The following is a 12,504-nucleotide window of genomic DNA, read 5'->3' as shown; positions in this document are numbered from 1 at the left end:
ACATTCAAAGATGTTGTAATTTATATTTTCATAAGTTTCAATAATATATAGAATAGACAAGTGTAATTTTTAAGCATCTATAAAATTAAACTTACCAATTGCTTCATCCCGTGTGCTCATATGTCGGAATGCATCATTTAAATGAAAATTTATGGAAATGAACACAATCAAAAAAATGAAGAATTTCATATTTAAAAGAAATACACAAAGCAAGTGGAAAATTTTTTTTTATATAAATATTTTTCTATTAAGATTCAAATTTTTTTTCAATATTATTATTTCTCGTAGAAGCTTTCGGTATAGACTGGAATTAAATTTTTTGGTTTGAAATTTATAAGAAAAATTTTTGTAACTTTGACATTTGTTAGGATATAAAAAAAGATTGTAAAAGAAAAAGAAATAATTATCTTTATCTGAATTTAAAAGTTTATTTTTGAACATTACAAACGTTTGATAATTTCAGTTTTTCGTAAAAATTGAATTTCATTTGAACCAATAATTTATTTTTTTGAAGCAAATGTTTTAGGTAATTAAGAAATGTAAATCCTGCAAAATTTTTTTAATAGGAAAAAATTAATTTCTTTTTTTTTTGTTTAAATATGAAATGAAAATGCTTCCTTGGAATTGATTAATTATCTCTGACTATGTATATAAGGAAATATTGAGAGTTATTTTTTTTAGGGATTAGAGGGAGGGAGGAAATAGGATAAGAGAGTAAAAATGAAGACAATGAAGAGAGAGAGGGTTTTGTAAATACGACCTCTTGACTGTAACTAGGTATCACGATCGTGAGGACAATGAGACTTCGTGAACAGATACGAAGCCTTTGTTCACACACAAGTTGTTATGATCGTAACTAGTGCTCAATGATAGCTGCCCTCTGTTCCTTGGTCTATCTGATGATATCAAAGGAAAAGCCTTAAATTCGCTCACAGTTTCGCTTAAGTATGACACTAACAGGATCTATTCAACTTTGTCCTTTACTCCTCAACTATAAAATCCACATCAACTTTCTTGTCTATTGTGTGTTTATTGTTTATATTGGAAACTGGGAATTTTACATTTTGCATTATGTATTGTTCTCTCATTTATTTCTCAAGACAGGCTTCCCACTCAATAATTAATTTTAATTAAATTTTAAAATAGTAGGAAAAAGTAGTAAAAAAGTAGCTATCTTCTTACTGCCTTTTTAAAATAAAATTATCAATTTTCAAAATAATAGAATTTAAAAATTTTCTAATTTAAACTTTTGTTGAAAACACTAAAAACTTTAATTTTTGAGAAATTACAAATAATTGCAGAAATTCAATTATTTAAAAAAAAAATGCAAAGGAATATTCCAATTACATATTTCAGGAATGTGAGCGTATAGTATTATTCTTGAAATTAAAGGTGAAATTATTGTCGATACATAAATTTTTAAATATAAAATTAATTATAAAAAGAAACTTTAATTCGTGTTTGTTAATTTAATTATTTTTGTTTTATTAAGTACAGAAAATGCGGGAAAGAACGCAACTTGAAAGAGCATTTTTTCTGGTGTGTTTAAAAGTCATAATCCTCAATGGTAGGTAGGCAAAGGTAATTTAACATTTGGAAAAGAATAACGCTGAAAACTGGAAAAGTTTTTCTCTCCAAAGAATCGGGGAGAAATAGAATGAGGGCAAATGAAAAAAAAAAATATGAAAAAAAAAGAAAACATCGCCTCGAACCTGATTAAGTCCCGTTTGCAGTTGACGGAGCTTTTTAACGTCTCTTCTGCCTAATCTTACATTTTACGTTAACTGCTCGACTTAAGCTTCTTCGAATGCTTGTCCCACAGTAATTAAATATTTCCTACCGTTAAAGAATACTGTTAATTGCCAGCAACTGTGTAATTACAGAACATGGAAGAATGATAAAGACTTTTTATTCCTATTATGACTTTAGTTATCTGGGAATTTTTCTTTCCCTCTTTTTTTTAATACTAAATGAACGTTCTGGTTTTTCCTATCGTCGTTTAGGATTTAGTTCTTGTTTCTGTTTTTCATATTTTTCTGGTTAAATTTGTTTCGAGTTTTTTTTTCCTTTCTTGTGAAATGTTTTACTTTTATACTGTAAATGAACTTAAAATTAGAATTAAATTAAATTAAAATAAAATTACAATCAATGAATAATAAATCAGTTGGGAATATTAACTGATTATTAATTATTTTGCATTAAATTTTATACAATAAAGAATAATATTCATAAAATGTTAATTAGTAATCATAATCATATTCAAACTTTTCCATTTAGAAAAAAAGATATAATAAAAAATAAAAAAACAGTAAAATATAGATATTTTATTACACGTGTCGTTAATTCTATCATTCACACAATAAAATTTGAACAATTATTGCAAAATTTCTGACAACAACATGTATACATATACATATGGCAATATATACATGAAGGAAAATAAATATGTTTGAAACGAGAAAAGTAAATGAATATGAATAGGGTTTGAAATCCAGGATTTGATGTCGATTTTCAACATGCTACTGATCCCATGTGAACAATAAATAGAGAAATGAAAAAAAATTATTGCCGAGTCGTGACAGAGTAAAACTCAGATCGTGTTTATATCGAATCGAGTTGGCATACTCTCGGATGTGTATTGTGTATTTATGCAGCTATGTGTCACCCGGTGTATTCAAGGTGCTTTTATGATTAATGGTTCTGTTTGGAAAACCCACGAGAGACGCGCGACTGAGCGAGCGAGCGAAAAAGACAGTTTCAAACTGTTTTAAACAAAAGGTTCGAACTCGCAAAAAAAAATCCTATTATTTTTTTTGTCCTATGCTTTCTACTCCTGCGACAAGATATCTTACTTTACTCCGACATCAAAACAGAAAAAAAATTCTTTAAAGAAATCTCTTGACGAATTAGAAAATAAAAAAAAAGAAACAAAAAAGTATTACCATCCTACTATAGGAGAAAAATATATATTTTTTTTTTGAGAAAATAGAATTTCTCTCCCTCCCTTCCACATTCGACATAAAGACGAATTAAATACTGAGCACAATAGTCGTTATCTGAAATTGACATATCAAGAAAAACGAAACAGGTTATTTGCAGGTTCCTAGCAATAACAATCGAGATTTACGACATTGATTGAGTAGAACAAAATTGCCATTGTTTCAACGATCAAGTTGATTACATTTTCATTTGACATAGACACGATACTCACAAAATTGAAGCGTTAGATCGGCTTAGAGATTTATGTCTGTCGTAAAAAGTTCGCACAACTTTTACGCTATTGTACATAGAATGAGATTTTCTTTGCGAGTGTCCCTATCATAAAAGGAAATTTAAGGAACGTAACTATGCGATTCCATTTCATTTTAGATTTCTTGATAGGAGAAAAACGGGTGGCGGAGCATTTGTATCCTTTCGGAAAAAACTCTTTAAAAAAACACACATAAAAATAAAAGAAAACAAATACTTTTATTTTTCGCTTCAATAATTTTGTGTTTACAAACTGGTAAATAATAATTTTAAATTGGTAAGGAATATTAATGGAATATTTTACTAGTATTTATAAAATATTCTTCGATTACTGAAAAATGATTCCAATAATATTCCCACATCACTGATAGAAGAATATATTTCACCGAACTTTGAAATATTTTATCTACATTTTAGAAATAAAAATTGAAATGTTTTAAAAAATTTTTTTTTAATTTTAATTTCATATTATTCAAAGATTTTCATAAATAATAACATTTTTTACAGGGATTCAATTATTTCCATAAATTCATAATAAAACTCATCGCAGACTTTCAATTATTTTTAATTTTTAATACAATTTTAATGGAATTCCTCAAAAAATGTAATTATTCTTAAAAATTTTATTAAAATTCAGCAAAGCAATTCAATTATTTAAAAAACTTTTGCTACAATTTATTTATTAAAATTTAAGTATTATTTTCAATACATTTTTAATTAAATTTCTTCAAAAAATTGAATTATTTTCATAAATAATTAAATTCTTTATAACAATAAAATTTTTTTCAAAATAATTTTCATAAAATTCTACGCAGAAATTTAATTAATTTCAAAAATTTGTCAAAATTCAATTATTTTCAATGTCTACTACTTCAATAAAATTTCACAAAAAAATTCAATTATTTAAAAAGATATTTTAATAAAATTCCTCTCAGGAATTCAATTATTTTCAAAAGTATTCTAATTCTTCGCAGAAATCCAATTATGTTAAAAAATTTACAAAAATTCTCGTCAAAATTTCAATTATCTATATAAAAAATGAAATTCCTCTCCGAAATTCAATTATTTTCAAAAATTATAATAAAATTCTTGGCAGAATTTCAATTATTTTTAATACAATTTTCATCAAATTTCTCAAGAAATGAAATTATTCTTAAAAAATTTATTAAAATTTGTCAAGAGAATAAATTATTTATAAATTTTGTTGACAAAATTCTTTATATAAAAATTCAATTTTAAAAAACATTTAATTATTTAATAAAATATTTATTTTTGTAGTTAAATAATTGAATTCTCGTAGAATTTTCTAATAAATATTAATTTCAAAATCAATTTCAGTTAAAATTTTAGATTATAATTGAATATTGAAAGCATTATAGCGTGGATTTTTAGAAATAATTGAATTTTCAAAAGGTTTTAAATTAAAATCTCTGAAAATTTGAATTCAATTATTTTCATAAATAATAAATAATAAATAATAAAAATCTTTGCAGAATTTGAATTCAATTTGATTTTCAATTTCAATTTAATTATTTTCAAAAGTAATCAAATTCTTATCCACAATTCAATTATTTACAAAAATTTAAATAAAATTCTTGTCAAAATTCAATTTTTTTTTAAATTTTTAATAAAATTTTTTGTAAAATATCAATTATTCTCAAAAATTTTCCTCAATTTCATGTGAATTCCATTATTTTCATAAATAAAACTTATCGTTCAATTTTAATTATTTTTAATACCATTTTAATCGAATTCCTCGAAAAATGTAATCGTTCTTGAAAATTTTATTAAAATTCGTCAAAAGAATTCAATTATTTAAACATTTCTTAATAAGATTTTTTATAAGAATTAAATTTTAAGAAATATTCAATTATTCAATAAATTATTTATTTCTGTATTTAAATAATTGAATTCTAGTAGAATTTTCTAATAAAAATTGAATTAAAAATTAATTTCAGTTAAAATTTTAGATGATAATTGAATATTGAATTTTTAAAAATAATTGAATTTAGAAAAGGTTTTAAATTAAAATCTTTGAAAATTTGAATTTTTCATATTTTTAACTAACAATTCTGTGTAATTAATTTTTTTTTTTTTTTATAAAGTTTAATTGCGGGGATTTTTTTTTGAAATTATTTAAAGTTTTTATTTTCTAATATTTATTTAATTGAAGAATTTACGAGTAATTGAAATTTCGTAAAATTGAATTTTGTAAACAAATTGATTTGAAAGTTCTCAAAGAACTTTTTGAAAAATTATTTTAGAAAATTGACTTAAAGAAGAACTTTAATTAAAAATTCTAGAAATGAATAATCGTAATGATGAAAATAATTTTTGAAGAAGTTACAGTAACAAAGTAGCAAGTTTTAATTATTATAAAATATGAAGAAAGCGATCACTCCGAGTCGAAGACTCGGAGTGATTGATATCTTCATGTTTTTTAATAATATTCTCATAAGTTATTGAGTTTCAAATTTTTGAAAATTTTAATTTCTATATGAAAAAATAATAATGATTAAATATTTATTTAAAAATGAAATTATTGATATATATTCTATAATATTCCCATGAAATATTCCTATAATATTCTCATGGAATATTCCTATAATATTCCCATGGAATATTCCTATAATATTCCCATTGAATATTCCTATAATATTCCCATGGAGTATTCCTATAATATTCCCATGGAATATTCCTATAATATTCCAATGACAATATGTCAATGGAATAAAATAGAATATTCCAAGAATGTAAATGGAATATTTCGTGCTATGGGGGAAAATAAATAAAATAGAACAAATCTTCCACTGTAAATATATAAATAAAAAAAAAAGTTTTCCAGTTAAATATAAGAAGTATTGCGAAATTTTTATAATAAAATAAATAGAAGGATATTTTTTACACTCTCATGGAAAGAAACGTCATTAATAGTACATACAGTTGAAAAGGAAAGAGGAAAAAATTTTTTTTTTTTAAAGTTGAGAGAAGGAGAGAGAGAGAGAATATAGTAGAAAATGAGTAAAGTATAACGTCAAGGAGAGACTAGACGAGACCAGTCTCTGTACTTGTCACGTTTGTCGTTTCGTAAATTCGTCGACTCCATCGTCTAGAATTCTCAAAAGAAGCCACTTCCAACATTCTCACGTTTAACCTCGGCATAAGTCCTTTATCCCGATTTCAAGCTAGATATAATTTCAGACTTCACTTTCAGACAGATTCATTCATTTAGTTTAAGAAAATTATTTACTTTTTACCACACTAAGAAAAAGTTGTGTGTTCATTTTCTTATTTTACTTCGACTACAATTTCTGTTTTTGGCTCTTAGACAAATTTTTATATTTTTCTCCTAACTATACAGAAGTATACAAAAAAAATTTTTTCCACCTCTCCTTTTCATTTTAATTATGGAAATATTCCATTGTAATATTGGGAATGTTCTGTTGGAATATTTTGTTTAAATTTCTTCAACAGTTATTTAAAATATTTCATTTAAACTTCAAGAATATTTTATTTGGAACATTCGCCCAATAGTACGGAATATTCCATTCACTTTTCTGGAATATTCATTTGGAGTATTCCATTCAAATTTCTGGAGTATACCTCTGGAATATTCCATCTACATTTTTTTGGATAATTTAAAATAGTTAAGATAATTCTTATTCTATTTTAAAATTTATTTTTCCCATTGGTAAAAATTTTCATATTTCCATCGAATATTCGGCGAAGAATAAAATTTATTTTAATATTTCCAATTTAGAAAATATTCCCCTGCATTGTACGAATGAAAATTTGATATTGGAAAAAAATTTATTTTAGTATTTTATTGCTTTTGAGGATTCTTAGGTTTTCTTTTTTCTTTTTTTTTAACTAAAACGATATATAAAAATTTTTGTTAAAGGAATTGGAGAATGGACAAAATTTACGGTGATAACGAGTGGTCATCTGGCACAAATTGTTCACAATCGCCGCCAGATCCGATAACCTGGTCCAGTGGAACTAAACATTTGTAGATCATAACTTCCCTTTATGATCTGCTTTCTGTCTGTTCCAGAATTTAGAGGTATGTGTGAGTATATATATTTTTTGTATGTTTTTATATATTTTATATTTATATTATATATATGATTATGTTTAAAAAAAAATATTTTTCAACAACAATAACAACTGAATATTGATAAAAAAAATTGATAACAATTTTTTTTGAATAATTAAAATAGAATAAAAAGAAATATTAGAAAAATTTAATAGAATAGAATATTCCATTCACATTCCTGAAATATTCCATTGAAATTTTGGGAATATTGGAATATTCCATCCATGGAATTTTAAAATGTCCAAACTTTGCAGTTCCTTTGGAATAATATTCCTATGAATATTCCATTGGAATATTGTTATTAGAATAAAGTATTTAGGAATATTTTAGGAATTTTTCAAACTAATATTACTTTTAAAGATTATTAACTTTTTTAGTATAAAATAAATTGATAGATTTATTCATGATATTATTTTAAAATATAGAAATGGGAACATAAAAGGAATAGTTAATTGGAAAAATGCAGAAATTACATTGTAACAATTTATTCAATAAGAGAAAATTTGTTGAAAATTGGTTCTTTTTGCTAAAATAAAAAAGATTTTCTAACGAAATTGAAACGATTTTTTTTTACAATTTCAGTTACAATGTATATAGTTTATTTGCAATATTGACTTTTACATTTGGATTGTTTTACGTCTACTTTGAAATATATATATTTATTCATCGAGCCAGAGTAAAAATAGTTTAACTGAATTAAAATGTACACAGACTCGAGCTCAATTTGAATGAAAATTTCCGTATTTGTTCTGATTAATTTTTCCTATTTACTTTCACAGTAAAAAAATTTTTTTCTTTTACTATTTTGCGATAAATAAAAAATAAAAAAAAAAAAGAAAAAAAATATTAAATACTTTTTCAGTTTGATGAATTTTTTTTTTGTTATCAATTTCGATAATAAAACTGAAGAGGTTCTTAATTTCAAATATCGATTTTTTTTCAGTAAAAATAAAAAAAATACATTTTTACATTTTAGTATTTTTTAATTAGTATTCCATCTTTACATTTTAATATTTTTTCAAGTTGATAAAAAATAAAATGTAATATAGAGAGTACAATGAAATTATATTGTTTATACATGCGGTAATTAAAAGAATTTATTTACAATTTTTTTTCTTCCCCTTTTTTTTAATTGGAGAATAAAACCTTGAATAAATATAAGAATACAAGAGAGAGAGAGAGAGAGAGAAAGAGCACTTGAGAGCTTTAATTAAAAATGAAATGTATGCTAGCATTGTTATATAATTAAAATTTATTACGAACACGATATAATAATTGCATTTAAAATAATTTTCAGCGCTTCTCTCCGACATACAAATATATGCACTTTAGCTTTTTTTTTATTTTAACAAAGAAAAAGTTTTCAACATTCTGTCTGCTTGCTTAAGCGTTAGTAGATAAATTGCTACATGAAAAGTATAAGCTCTTAAAGTTTGCCGCGCCTTCATTATACAAAAAGGATACTTTAAGGTTCCGATCATAAAAATGCGATAAAGTCAATACTTTGCATATTGAAGAAGCGCGAGCTTATATACCATCATTTAATATTTTTTTTTCTCCATTTTTCATCACCCCTCCCTCCCTCCCCCGCCTCTATATATCACTCTCATCTTCTTTAAGATGATGAGCAAGAAAAAGGTCTTGTTTAAATGTCTGGAAAATGATGTATAAATATATATACATTTTAAATTCTAAACGTTTATGGAGGGAAAATAAAAAAATTTTTTATTTCTTTGTTTAAAAAAAAATTTTAATTTGAAACAATTTTGTTACTTTCAAAGAATTTTATTACTTGAAAAAAAATTATTACTTTGAGAAAATTTTTTTTTACTTTTAATAAATTTTTTTAGTTTAAATAAATTTTTTATTTTAAAGTTAAATAAATATATTTTTACTTTAGAAAAGTATTTATTACTTGAAAACATTTTTTTTAGTTTAAATAAATTTTTTACTGTAAATAAAAATATTTTTACTTTAAAAAAATATATTTGTTGAAAAAATTTTTTTTTACATTGAATAAATAAAATAAAAAAACAAAAAATGCAATTAAAGAATTCAAACAAACTTAATATTATTACTGAAAAAGAAAAAAAATTATTTCTCTTTTTTATTAGTTTTAGCCTTATCAATTTTTCAAACTAGTAAAATTATTATCTGTAGAAAAAACTCTTTTCCTTATTTTTTTAATTTAAATTTTAGTTTCTAATTTTATATTTCAATTTTTTTTTTAATTTCAATTTTAGTTTGTATTTCTAATCATATTTTTTTTAATTAAAATTTTTTTTATTTTAATTTTAGCTTGTAATTTTTAAGTACATTTTGGAAATTAAAATATTTTTCAATTTGCCTATTGAATTTCAAATTTAAAAGTAACAGAATAAAAAAAAGGGAAAACCGTGTTAAAATTTTCTCTCAGAAATTAAAAATTATAAGTAGGTAATGTTTGGAATTATTTAAATGGCATTAAAATCTTTATGGGAAAATTATGTGGAAGAATGTATATTTATAAATATATGCAACTCGTAGAAATATAACGATTCTATATTCGTTAAAGTTATTGTCTAAAGTTGGCAATGTTGCGCATTTACATACTTGATTTTGCAATTCAAAGAGAGATCAACAGTGAGATTGTGCTTCTAAAATAAGATTAAACTCGGTTTTGAATCGCATTTTCAAATCGCATGTTTATGCGCATGTTTTAAAATCTCGAAAACTACGTAAACATTTATTATTTACTTTTCTTTTTAAATTATGTGAAAAATATTAAAATAAAATTAGGTACAATTATATATAAAATGTATTATGTATAATTCCTTCCAAAAGCATCGAATATTCCATTCACATTCCTGCAATATTCCATTAGCACATTGGGAGTATTCCTTTGGAATATTGCATCTCATTTTCAAGGTAGAACTTTTTAAAAATTATTTAAGAATAAAAAGACCTAAAAAATTCGTATTTAAGTCTTCTTATTACATTATTATTAAAATTCTTTTAAAATTCCAATAGAATAATAATGGAATATTTCCTTAAAGATAGCCTAAAAATATTTCCTCTCTGAATTTTTAATACTTTTGCAAAAAAATGTTCGAAAGTATAATTCGTTTTTGTGATTTGCAGTAATATTTTTATTTATTTTCTTCACAGTGTTGTATTGGAACTATTCTTGCGGCCAATAATTGAACTGGTTAATTAGTGATTTATAAATAGAATAGCCAATTAAACCCGAAATAATTCGTTATTTATAATTTGTAAATAGAATACCCAAATTGAAGGGTTTTAATTCGTAATTTACTTGTTAAAAGGAAGAAGAGGGTAGGAACAGGAAATTGTAGGAAAGTCGAAATTCTCGATTAATCCGTAATAGTACGGAATATTCCATTCACATTCCTGGAATATTTCATTGGAAAACTGTGAATATTGCTCTGAAATACTCCATCCATATTTTAGGAATATTACAATTTCCGACCTTTGGAATATTCTTTTAGAATAATGTAGGAATATCTTTTTAGAATAATTTAGGAATTTAGAATATTTTAGGAATATTCTATTGAAATTTGGTAAAAATATTTTTTTATTTGTATTATTGATGAAATATTAATCAATTTTCGTGAATTTTATCTAAATTCATCGATTTATATATTGAATCTAAAGAGTTGTTAATTCAAAAAGTATTATTCTTATGGAATATTCCTTCATACCTTTTCTGTATATTCCTAAAGTGTGGTTGGAATATTCACAGTGCTCCAATAAAATATTATAAGAATGTGAATTAAATATTCTAATTAAATATTCCAACTGTATTCCATTTACAATATTCCTACATTATTTCAAAGGAATATTGCAAAGGCCTGATATTTTAACATTCCTAGACAGTGGATGGAATATTCCAAAGAAATATTCCAAATGTTTCAATGGAATATTCGAAATAAATATATCCAATATTCCAAAGGAATATTCAATGGAATATTCGAAATAAATATTTCCAATATTCCAAAGGAATATTTAATGGAATATTCGAAATAAATATTTCCAATATTCCAATGGAATAATCCAAATAAATATTACCAATGCTCCAATAGAATATTCAATATATTGAATTAAAGGGAAATTGGTTTATTTATTTATTTATTTTTTTTTGTAAAAAGAAAGATAGTAATATTTTAGCTTACCCATCGATTAGAGGCACATCGCGAAGAATTTTGCGAGCCGCCGCAAGACGATCGCCTGTGTGTGCTGCGAGCAGGATTCTCGTCAGTAGCTGGCCAAGCACCATCACGCCCACCACCATCCTCATCCTCCTCCTCGCAGGGCCCGAAGCTCCTCACTAATGTCCTCATGCCATCGCCAGCTAATCGCCTCAATTGCTGTCTTTCACTCTCTTTTCTTACACCATTCCTTGTTGTTTCACACTCTCACTCTCTCTCTCTCTCTCGCTCCCTACAATAATCTCTAATCTTTAAACTCACTTCACTTGCTCTTCCACTGTTTCGCTCATAATGTCTTTTGTCTCTTAATAAGTTTACCTTTTGTTTTCTCACTTTCTTTTACTTGTATTTTTTTCACCCCCGTCCCTTAATTACACGTCGCTGCAATTTTTCTATTATTCTTTCATTTTCTGTTGAATCTCTCGTTATGCTCTGGGTACTTATTTCTACTCTTTTCGTTTTTTTCTCTTTTCCTCTCTCTTTCTCTTTCTATTTCTCTCGCTTTTTCTCTTTTCCTCTCTCTCTCTCTCTATTTCTCTCTATTTTTCTCTTTTCCTCTCTCTATTCCTCCCGTTTTTCTCTCTCTTTTCCTCTAGATTTTCTCTCTCTTTTTCTCCTTCTATTTTATTAATTTTCTCTCTGTCTACTTTTCTCTTTCTATTTTTTTCCCTTTTCTCTCCGTCACGTTCTCTCCTTCTATTTTTCTCTTGTAACTATTTCCGCCTCTTGTATCTCTACCTTTTTATTCTTGTCTTTATTTTATTTTATTTTTTTTTATTTATTTTTTTTGCGGTATTTGTATCTTTTACACTTCTTTTCTCTTACTGTATTGAATATTTTCTACTGTACGAATTTTTATTTTTTGTTTTCTTGTACTTTGCATATTTTAATTTTTGTTTCTGTCTGATTCTTATCGTTGGGATAATTTCTCTTCTTCTTTTTTTCTTATCT

The 12,504-nt window shown here is 24.6% G+C and overlaps 1 protein-coding gene across 1 annotated transcript in view; it reads right to left on the bottom strand.

The window, feature by feature from the left end:
- Positions 1 to 12,120, bottom strand: part of LOC122510815 (dipeptidase 1) — a 100,745-nt gene extending 88,625 nt beyond the window's left edge. Inside the window, exon 1 of the mRNA XM_043625723.1 lies at positions 11,518 to 12,120. Coding sequence (XP_043481658.1) covers positions 11,518 to 11,642 — 125 coding nt within the window. The 5' untranslated portion in view covers positions 11,643 to 12,120. The remainder of the gene's footprint in view (positions 1 to 11,517) is intronic.
- Positions 12,121 to 12,504: the final 384 nt, after the last annotated feature.

The sequence above is a fragment of the Leptopilina heterotoma genome, unplaced genomic scaffold (assembly GCF_015476425.1).
Source record: "Leptopilina heterotoma isolate Lh14 unplaced genomic scaffold, ASM1547642v1 Lhet_76, whole genome shotgun sequence".
In the NCBI taxonomy this organism is placed as follows: domain Eukaryota; kingdom Metazoa; phylum Arthropoda; class Insecta; order Hymenoptera; family Figitidae; genus Leptopilina; species Leptopilina heterotoma.
This window is presented reverse-complemented; position numbering and strand designations above follow the sequence as displayed.